General features: G+C 36.4%; 1 protein-coding gene across 1 annotated transcript in view; it reads right to left on the bottom strand.

Moving 5' to 3' along the window:
* Positions 1-936: 936 nt before the first annotated feature.
* Positions 937-11,537, bottom strand: part of SGCB (sarcoglycan beta) — a 17,865-nt gene continuing 7,264 nt past the window's right edge. The window contains exons 3-6 of the mRNA XM_023183146.1: positions 9,543-9,728; positions 8,574-8,765; positions 8,121-8,252; positions 937-4,352 (exon numbers count right to left, since the gene is read on the bottom strand). Of these exons, the coding sequence (XP_023038914.1) occupies positions 4,149-4,352; positions 8,121-8,252; positions 8,574-8,765; positions 9,543-9,728 (714 nt within the window). The 3' untranslated portion in view covers positions 937-4,148. The remainder of the gene's footprint in view (positions 4,353-8,120; positions 8,253-8,573; positions 8,766-9,542; positions 9,729-11,537) is intronic.

The following is an 11,537-nucleotide window of genomic DNA, read 5'->3' as shown; positions in this document are numbered from 1 at the left end:
CACAGGTACATAACTTTGTAGTGTTGAAGAGAAAGACATGGTTGAAAAATACTTTTTGTTAAGGGGACATGAATTAAAATTGCCCTGTTTCTTTTTAAGCTGAAGAGATTTATACATGATAGGTTTGAGTTCAAAACAGCTAGACAAGGACAATCTTATATCTTAAAGTGAAAAGTGTTAATTTGTTAAAAAGTTATACTATTTATAAATTTATATGTATTAGGTAAGGAACCACTGTGAACTCCAGAAAAAGTTGCTTAGGAAACTGGAAACAATTAGGCAAAATGTAAATTTCAAAAGGGACATAGTCAAGCTGAAGTATGAGGAAGCAGTTAGAAATACTGAGTGTGTATATTTGTGTGTCAGCTAGTGAAAGACAGGAAGAAGGCAGCAGAAAAAGCAAAGTATTATAGAAAGGAAATGAAGAGTTCATTTACACTTAAAAGAAAGAGGGTGGCAAAACTGAAGGAAAAAAGCAACAGAGGCAACTTCAGGTAAGGACAAGATCTAGAAAGTAATATTGCTTCTAAGACATACCTTTGTATCCTAAGTGGTTTTCAAATGGGTGGATTATCTGGATCAGGCCAGGTAGGGATTTAAGACCTGAACCTTTGAGGCTCCACCCATCCTGCCATCAAGGCTGCCCAGTGGCCAGCCCTCATCCTTTCATCTCTGGCTTTGGCCTCCTGCCATAGTGACAGTGTGCACTTTCCGCTAGGACACCAGGGAAGCACCACTGGAGAGAAGCCTTTTGCAATGCACAGAGGGGAGGGCATTCAAAACTGGGAATGTACAACTTTCTAACTTTGAGTTCTAGGAGTCCAGAGAGATTACATAAACACTGACCGTGTCCCATTCTCAAGTCATATTTAAATTCATCACGTTTGCATGACTAAATAGAAAACAGTTAATATATAACCATTAAATAACAGCAAACAATTTACAGAATTTTTATTGTAAACAAGTTCATAACTAGTTATTACAAACTGAATCAACTGAAACACAAGTTAGCAATGTGAAACACATTTATAGGCTTATTTTTGTATGGCATAATTGGTAATTTTTGCCCCCTCAATACTTTTAAGAAGACTGCTAACATTTTCAGCATTTCAATGATCTCTGCTTTGTCAAGTTTAGCTCCATGACATTCTCATTACCTTAAAAAAACACTCATTCAAATATAGGTAGAACTTCTACCTTTCATCATCAAAACTATCACACAAAATTTATTTTTTCACAATGCAAAAAGAAGACAAATGTATATTTTAAAACATTATCAGCAGACCCTGTTTTGTGTTGTTTTTACATTTTTCCGTCTGCCCATTATTCTCTAAGAAATCTTGCACTGATTTCATTTGCCCTCCTTGTCATTGCAGCCCGCCTCTAGAATACTGTGGTAATTGAAACTAGCATGTACCTGCGCCCCCTCCCGGGGTCCTATCTTTGTCACCCACCTCCCCCATGGCTACTGCTTGTCATATCTGTGCTCAGTGCAGGGATAAGTGTACAGCTGGAAGAGGCAAAGTCAGCATTTCAGTTTACGGAAAAATACCATCTGGTGGACAGAATGAGTTGTTGAAGATTTACTGTGAATAAAAATAAGCCGGCCAGGCACGGTGGCTCATACCTGTAATCCCAGCACTTTGGGAGGCCAAGGTGGGTGGATCAAGAGGTCAAGAGATCGAGACCATTCTGGCCAACATGGTGAAACCCCATCTCTACTAAAAATACAAAAATTAGCCAGGCGTTGTGGCACCTGCCTGTAGTCCCAAGTACTCGGGAGGCTGAAGCAGGAGAATCGCTTGAACCCGGGAGGCAGAGGCTGCAGGGAGCCGAGATCGTAGCACTCCAGCCTGGCAACAGAACGAGACTCTGTCTCAAAAAAATAAATAAATAAATAAAAAATTTAAAAGCCAAAAGTAAAATTGAGAGTTTGCCCCTGTTCTGCTTTCTAATAGATTTTCCAAGTCTACATTTCAGAGAAACAGCCAGGACTACTGTAAAGTATCCTAAAACTCTATGCCTGTTAACCATCATTTGCATAAAAACATCAAAATAGCCTCTCATGTCAAAAGCTATTTTGATACATGGAGATGCATCAAAAACACAAGTATTTCCCAAAAAAGAGTAAAAATAGATTATTTCATGAATTACATTTAATAATATTTTGTAATATAGTGTTTTCTGGTTTTTATAAAAATATTTACTTAAACTTTTAAAAGAAATCTAAATAGAGCAGACAAGTAATGAATATGCAATTTATAGACTATCTGAATGAAAATTTCAGCAATTTTTTTCTTAATATAATTCAGATATTAAATGATATTGAACATATTCAAATGAGTCCAAATATCACAACAACAACACTCAAGAGGTTATAAATCTCATTCTTTTCATTTAAAAACTGCACTCAATGTTAGGTAGTAAGTCAATCCAATTTCAGTATAATTTAATGACTTCATAATCACTAAGGTATTTGATTTTTCTACCAGAGAGAAATGTGACAATATTGAATACAAATTGTTTTTTGTATTGGTTTTCTTATGTACACAATTCAAAGTGACCCTGATAGAATGCTGTTACACTTGACTGCAGGGTTGCACCCATGCCACATCTCTACTGCCTATTTTACAGCAAACTCCTTTGGGGGCCCTGTCTCTGATCCTGTGGGAGTCTTAATAATACCAGAGAGTTCTTTTCTAATCAAACATATTAAAAATCAACTAGCTTGCGGGTTATAAATAATTACAATGAGATAGTAATATTAGGAGTAGAGATAAATTATTATCCTTATCTAAAAATTATGTGTATTATTTCCTGCATTAGCACTCTTTAGTCCAGTGCTTCTGGACTTATTTTCAAGGCATGGTGTACTTACCAGGCCATGCCTGGCCCAAATAACTTGTTTGGGTCTATGGCCTCCCCACTTTCCACTGTGTTGCCCCGAGTGCTGAGGGTATAAACATCTTGGCAACTCGGTTACGTATTGTAACTCCAGTGTGCCAAGGTCCATTGTTGGGAAACTGAGGTAATTCACAAGTAGGTAAATTTGACCTCTGCATCGTATAATATTTTGGAATTGGTCCAACGTAGTTTAAAATCGGACAGTGATTGGTCCTTTCTGGGTCTGACATGAGGTTTATTTTCTTTTTAAGTAGAGTAAGCATACCTGTTTTGTTTGACTCTCATCTTCTTATGTAAGTTTAAATTAACCTTTGTTCATCTTTCTAGAGTTTTAAATAATTAAAAAGTCAGTGCAGACAGTGAAAACGACATGGCATTTGGAATCAAGTACATCCAGGTTTGAATCACGCCTGAATTCCAATCCCACCTCTGCTATGTGATGTTGGGCAAGTTTCTTAACTTCTCTGAGTTTCAGTTTTGTAATGGGTAAAACTTGGATAATACCACCTACTTGCAGGGTTGTGGTAAGAATTGGGGATATAAACATGCAATGCCTAGGACAATGCCTAGGATGTAGAAGATGCTCAATAAAGATAGTTATCATTATTATTTAAAAGTTAAAGCTGAGATGGTGTTTTAATTTCTACCACATTGTGAACAATTGATAGTTATCATTATTTCAAATAAACACTATTTTACAAAATATTTTCTTCCTAGTGCAAAACTGAGGAACCATTGTTTCTATCTCACATTTATAAAGTTCTTTAATGACTTCACTTACATGTGAGAATACGGCTCAGGCTTAATGCACTAGAAATCGGCGTCTTTCCTTTTAGAAGCCAAAAGACAGAGCATGAAACATTGATTTAAATATCTTAAGTGGATCTATCCCCATTAGAGTTACCAAAGTATACTTACAGTGAGTCTAAACAGCTGCTTCAGCCTTTTAATCTTTAGAACAGGGATAGTGGACTTTTAAAAACACTTCCTTAAACATGAATTTTCATTTGCTTCTCATAATTATTTTAGGGAACAATAAATATGAAGATCAGCGTAAATTAATAAAATGTATTAGAATTTAGGCTCTCTGAGAAGATTTTAACTATGTAGATCATAAAACAGATACAGCAATGCTGTGCCATTAAAATAATTATGAGTTATTACAAACTCTGTGAAAACAATGATTTGCATGCATAAAAAAGTCAAGTCAAGATATAAACAAGTTGGTGACCTCTGGGGTTCTTCTAATGAGTGTTTCCACAGGGGTTGTCTGAGATTTGGCAGCCCATGTTCTGGCTGGTTACTTGCACCTTGAAGAGTGTCCCATCAGCACACATGCAGAGCTTGTATCGCACCCAGTCACCACTACCCAACTGGTCTCCACTGGAGGAACTGGGTAGGCGGGTGGTGCTGACCATCACAGATCCATTTAGGATGATACTGTTTTCCTATTAGGAGAATACTAATATGATTTATTTACCTCAATGAGTGGGTACAGAACAAAGTCAGTAAACAAAACTTACTGAAACATCAATGAGAAAAGAAGGCAGTAAGAAAGAGTAAAGTCACAAACAAAACAACAGCAGCAACAACAAAAAACAAACTCAGTATCAGGATTCAACAAGTGACTTCTTTACTTCATATATCCATAACGTACGTAAATAAATCTGCAACATAATTTCTCTATTATTAGTTAAAATTATATCAAAATTCCTAAGTGCATAATAAAACTGATGTGGATAAAGTGTCAGATCATTTGCATTTTTAAGTCCTAAGAGAACTATAACAAAGTTACTGATTGGTAAGTTTGTGATCATGAGTACGAAAAGACTTTTCCTCCTTGCGGGAACTAATTTTAATTTCCAATGTTTTTGCAACACTGCAAATGAAGATTCAAACCATATAATTTGAAGACCAGGCACTTCCAGTCTGGAGGTTCTTCACGCCCACTGTTCCAGAAACATTATTTTATTGTGGTTCCTTAAAATCCTTCTTGTTAGGGACTCTTAGGCCTCTCTTGCTTTCTCCCTTTCCTCCTTTCTTCTTTTCATTCACTCAACAAATAATTACTGAGTACCTGCTCCTGCTACATGCCAGACACTATTCTAGGTGCTGGCGAATACAATAGTAAGTAAAATACGCAAAGCCCAAGTTCTTACTGAGTTGATGTTTTAATGGGGTAGGGGGAGACAATAAAAAAAAGAATAGTAAAACACGTAAGACATCAGGTGGGATAAATGCTATGAGGAGAAATAAAGCAGGATAAGTAGAGAGAGAGTGAGCAGGTGGGGACTGAGTTTTACACAGGACTACCAGTGGTTTGATAAGGTCACATTCCAACAGAAACTAGAGGAAGTGAGGGAGGAAGCTGTCTAGGTAACTGGGGAAGGATACTCCAAGCAGAAGTAACAGTGCCTGCAAAGGCCCCGAGGTGAAGATGTGGCTGGATTCCAGGGACAGCTATGAGGTCAGTGAGAAAGAAGCACGGAGAGTGAGGGGGAACAACCGGTAGGAGATGAGTCAAAGAAATACCTGAGGATCAGACATGTAAGCAGGGAATAGACTTTAGATTTTATTCCAGATTACATGGGAAGCTTTGGAGGATTCTGAATACAGAAATGACTTGATCTTTTTAAAATGGCCACTCGGACTGTTGGGTAGAAAACAGACTGTGGGAGTGAATATTTGGAAGTAAGAAGATCAGCTAGGAGGCTGTTCCAACCATCCAGGCAGGAAATGACAGCAGTTTACACCAGGGTGGTGATGGCAGGAGGTGGTGAGAAACAGCCAGACTCTATATCTTCTGAAGGTGGAGCCAGAAGGCTTGCTATGGACTGATGGATGTCATTTAATGGTACAGGAATACTGAAAGAAATGCATGCTTGTGGGGAATGGAGAATCTAAATTTTCAACTGTTAAATTTGAGATGCCTATCAGATATCAAAATGGAGAATGTAAGTAGGCAGCGAGATATGTGACTCTTAGTTCAGAGGAGAGGTTAAAGCAGCACAATTCCAAATTTGGGAGGCATCAGCTTATAGAGGGTATTTAAAGCAAAGAGAGAAAATTGGTTATAAACAATGGAGATGGCTAATTGATTATGCAGTGGTAGCATATGGAATAGACAGCAATTCTTAAGTGACTAGTTTTCCAATTTGTTCCAATGTTGCCATCTTGTGGTCATTTAATTTTACTTTCTGTAAATTTTTTTTTTTTTTTTTTTTTTTTGAGACAGAGTTTTGCTCTTTCGCCCAGGCTGGAGTACAATGGTGCAATCTCCACTCACTGCAATTTCTGCCTTCCGGTTTCAAGCGATTCTCCTGCCTCAGCCTCCCGAGTAGCTGGGACTACAGGCACTCGCCACCGCGCCCGTGTAATTTTTGTATTTTTAGTAGAGATGGGGTTTTGCCACGTTGGCCAGGTTGGTCTCGAATTGCTGACCTCGTGATCCACCTGCCTCGGCCTCCTAAAGTGCTGGGATTACAGGTGTAAGCCATCGTGCCCGGACTAAATTGTTTCTTAAACAGCTTTTTCAAAAAAGCAGTTTAATTGATAAAATTATTTGTAATGATTGGCTTATACACTTTAGAACTAACCACTGATATTAACAAAGTTATAAAGCTAATTATCGGCCAGGCGCGGTGGCTCAAGCCCGTAATCCCAGCACTTTGGGAGGCCGAGACGGGCGGATCACAAGGTCAGGAGATCGAGACCATCCTGGCTAACACTGTGAAACCCCGTCTCTACTAAAAAATACAAAAAAACTAGCCGGGCGACGTGGCGGGCGCCTGTAGTCCCAGCTACTCTGGAGGCTGAGGCAGGAGAATGGTGTAAACCCGGGAGGCGGAGCTTGCAGTGAGCTGAGATCCGGCCACTGCACTCCAGCCTGGGCGACAGAGCGAGACTCCGTCTCAAAAAAAAAAAAAAAAAGCTAATTATCTCTTTAATACTAGGTTCTTTTCCTTTAACAGTGAAGAAACTGATATGTGTATATGTATATTTCAAAGTATTTAAATATTTGTCATATTAACTACAAGGTAGAATGGGACAAGAAGTGGCAGATAGAAAAATATAAAAGGTGTGGTAAGTTGCTAATAGTCTCTATACAAATATCTTGCTTCTGTGACTTTCTACTGCTGAGAACAGCAGTCGTACTGTGGCTATTCTCCAACAGTGTTCTTACAAGAATGGCTTCTTACACCACAATATACGTAAAAATTAACTTGGTAGGTAACTGAGTTTATGGCAATAATTACATTTTATGTTCATCTTTATTATTTAGAGATGGGATTATGTGTTGTGGGGGGAAACTGCTTACAAAAGTAAAACAGCTACTTTTAAACAGTGTTTTTCCCAAGAACTATGAAATTGAAATTTTTTTAATAAGGAAGAATGATAAGTCCTTATGTTTAAGTTCACTTTTGTCATGTAATACTTGGTAAGACAAATTTAATTCGCTTTAGTTAAATAGTATATTGTAGGTACCCAAAGGCATTTTGAATACATATACTTTAACCAGAATTGTGAGCCATTAAAAAGTTTTTGAACTTACAGCACATGAAATACCATACCTGTAGAAGTTCAAATATAATCTGTTAAGCACAAAGAAAATTCACTTTCAACAGCCACAATAAAGACAAAAACCTTTTTCCTTTACAATTAATAATAGATTAAAATACATTTTTAATAAATATGTCTAAATAAAATAATTTTACACATTTGCTAATTTTTTTTTTTTTTCACATAACTGGATATGAAACTCAGGAAGGGATGTGAAAAATCTTTAATTAAAAACAACAACTCCAAGGCATGAATATTTACTTTGATCTTCCAGAATTCTCTTTTAGAAGGTTTTTTTTTTTTTTTTTTTTTTGCCTTCTAAAACAATACAAGATCGTTATACAAGAAAAAAAAAAAAATACAGGCTACTAGAAATAAAAATAAAACAAATAATCTGTTATCTTGCTATCCATAACTAAATATTGTTGACATTTTGGCATACCCTGCCAGGGTTTTATAAACATACATATGTTTTGAAGAATGAAAATGTATTTCACGAACTGTTTTGTAACTTTTTTTTAGTTCACAACCCACTTTGAACATCTTTTCATGTCAAAAAATAGACAATTATTTTCAATAATTGTGTACTATTCCACATATGGATTTCTGTATCCAAGAACCTAATAATTCTCTTAAGCTCTTAAAAGAATACTCACCGCCTTTAACTCCATATTACCACCCATGTGAAATTCAATGGTTTTGCCCATAATGAATACTCCTTCATTTCCACGCACAACAGCATGCCCATCAACTTTTATATTTAAATCACTGGTAGCATTGCTGGTAATCTGAAAATTTAAAAAACAAGTACTAAAAAGAGTTTCTAAATTAATGTGAGAATTGTTATCAGAGGTAGAGAAATAGAAGTTTCAGTCATGAGACATGAAAGTCAGATGTTTCTATTAATGTTTTAGAGATGTGGAAATTGAGATAAAGATGACTTGATAATGATCACACAAGCTAGTTAATGACAAATCTAGAATTAATCCTTTCCAGTGTTCTGGAATATATTCTTTTATACTACTTTAAAACAGTACAACTCTCCACCCACTTTATAACTGTAGAAAGTAACACTCTCCCATTAGTAAAGCAAAGCCAATAAATCATACCCTTTCAGTAGATGCTTTTTGAACATTCAAACTTTTCACTCCACTTGGCAAATGAAACTCATGAGTTTCATAGTCTGTGCTGAATAAGATATTTTGAGTCCTCGGGTCAAAAAACTGCATGCCGATGTCACTCGTGATAGAAGTTTTGTTATTTTCTACACTGAGCTTTGTTGTCCCTTGCTGAAAAACAATCTTAAAAAAAAAAAAAAAAAAAAAACAGTTAATTGTGAATATATTTTCAAAGAAGACTGCAAACAAAATTCCTGAACAATATATTTAAAAAATTACAAAAATTACAGAAATTTAAAAACCACAATAATAGGCGAACTTCAAATACTTTTAACTGTGTCTGTCTGTCCTCCCTCCATCCACTTGGAAGAAGAGTTCTTTAGAATGAAGGCTTATAAGTTTATTTGCTTATTAGCTATGAAAAAATACATGAGTCATGGAGGAACATGGCCCAAGGACTAAGATAGGCAGGGGTGGTGGTAAGAATATCTCCTTGAGGTTTTATTCAGTTGAAAACTATGTTTTCAACTCTTGGCATGGGATGCCACTGACCAGATTGGCATATTCTCTTCCAGAGCCCCCAAAACTACAGAGTATTCTCACCGGGGAAAGTGCTTTCTTAATAATGGCTTCCTCATATGGAGAAGAAAATAGTAACCTATGTATTCTCATACTAATTACATCTGTCATAGAAAATGCTACCATTGAACAAAATCTCAAATATTAAGAAATCATCTAATTTTAACAGATTATAAAAGCAACAGTATTATTAAATATTAATATTTATGGATGTTTTAAACTGTATTCACTGTATTCATACATTGATAGATATATTATAAATACACTAATTTTTCTAAGGGAAAATATCTCTTTCCAATAATGAATCTAGGTTTTTGCAGAGTATTTTTCTCTAATGCCCCTCTCCTGTTTGCATTTCTTTCAGTTAATGTGGCAACTTACAGGCTGGTTGTTGCCAGTGATGACCAAATTTTCATTTCGCCTTCCTCCTACTGTGCTTTTATAAAGAGGATGGATCACTCCCATGTCAGATACTTGCTTAAATCGAAGCAGGCCACTTTCATGAAACTCCATACTATCACAGCCATTTGGTCCAATGCGAATCACAGCCCAAATAACAAGTGTTATCTGAAAAAGAACAGAAGTCCACTGTTGGTAGGCTGCATACATTTAATGTAATTGGAAAACAAATAGAAAATATTATCACCAAAACGTTAAAGACCTCCTAAAATGTTTAATCAGTGAGGTAAATATATCAATTAGTTTTCCACTTATAAACAAAACCAATTTTATTTTTATTAAGGTATTACATGCAAATAGCTAAAAGTCAAAGTGTGCTAAAGGTCTATAATTTAAAAAGAATAGTTTCTTATTTTTTCTACCCTCTCCACATCTCATTCCCAAGAACAACCACTTTCAACAAATTTAGCTATTTCATCCAGAATTTATCTCCTTAGTTCTAAATATATGTATTTCTTCTAAATATGTTAGTTATTCATTTATCATAATTTAGGTTTTATCTATTCATTTTCTATTTTAGCAGATGAGAAATTTAGCTCATTTATATCTCTTTTCTTTTCCAGCTCCAATCTCAAGTTTTAATTAAATCCAAGGTCATTATTTTCAGTATTACAACCATGTAAATATTGTTCATTACCAAACCAAATACTGTCCTATAATGGCAGTTTCTTTCCTGTACCTTGCCTCTCGGAGTTTAACACTTCGTTTTCCTTAGTTTCTTTAAAAATCTAATTAATCTCAAATCCTCCAATATTTCTGTAAAATCTCTCAATACAATACTCTGTAGGTCTGAGCCTCTCAGATAATGTCTTAGTTCTTTTTTTTTTTTTTTTTTTTTTTTTGAGACGGAGTCTCACTCTGTCGCCCAGGCTGGAGTGCAGTGGCCGGATCTCAGCTCACTGCAAGCTCTGCCTCCCGGGTTTACGCCATTCTCCTGCCTCAGCCTCCCGAGTAGCTGGGACTACAAGCGCCCGCCACCTCGCCCGGCTAGTTTTTTATATTTTTTAGTAGAGACGGGGTTTCACCAGGTTAGCCAGGATGGTCTCGATCTCCTGACCTTGTGATCCGCCCGTCTCGGCCTCCCAAAGTGCTGGGATTACAGGCTTGAGCCACCGCGCCCGGCCAGTTCTATTTTTCTCTCTCGGGAAATCTTTCTGGAACCTTTATCTTTCTGGTTTGGTCTGTGTGGGCTGGACTGGTCTGTATGGGCCCCCTGCACAGCTGTAATCATAAACTTTCCCTTACTTTCATGCTGAACTTCCTTTTGTTTTTCTCCTGTGACAGACACCCAGTTTCCTATATCCTCGTCTTTCTTTTGGTAGAGCACATCCTCCAGTGGCTTCTAAGCAATGAATGTATGAGAAGTAAAAATTTTTGGAAAGTGTGCATGGCAAAAATATGTCTTCATAATGCTACACATTTGCTTGCTACACTGGCTAAGTTTACAGTTCTAGACAGAAAATTATTTTCTTCCTGAATTTTGAAAGTCATAGATTTATTGCCTTCCAGGTCCCAATGCTGCTTTTGGGAAGTCCTATTCCATTCTGATTTTGTATTCTTTATAGATAACCTGTTTTTTTTCCTCCTCTGGAAGATATTAGGATCTTTTTTTTATTACTGGTTTATTAAATTTCATAATAATGGCCTTGTGTCTTTTTATGTATTACACTGGACCCAGATGGTAGTTTTCAATCTGTTCTAGGAAATTTTCTTGATTTATGTATTTGATCATTTTCCCCCCAGCATTTTCTGTGTTCTGAAACACCCATTAATAGCATGTTAGAGCTCCCAAGTTGATTCCTTAATTTTGTTGAAATTTCTGGAAGAGTTTTTTTTTATCTTCTAATATCTTCTGTCTGTCTGTCTGTCTATCTATCTATCTATCTATCTATCTATCTATCTATCTATCTATCTATC

The sequence above is a fragment of the Piliocolobus tephrosceles genome, chromosome 3 (assembly GCF_002776525.5).
Source record: "Piliocolobus tephrosceles isolate RC106 chromosome 3, ASM277652v3, whole genome shotgun sequence".
Taxonomy (NCBI): domain Eukaryota; kingdom Metazoa; phylum Chordata; class Mammalia; order Primates; family Cercopithecidae; genus Piliocolobus; species Piliocolobus tephrosceles.
The sequence above is the reverse complement of the archived record's forward strand: the minus strand, read 5'-3'. Positions and strand labels throughout refer to the sequence as shown.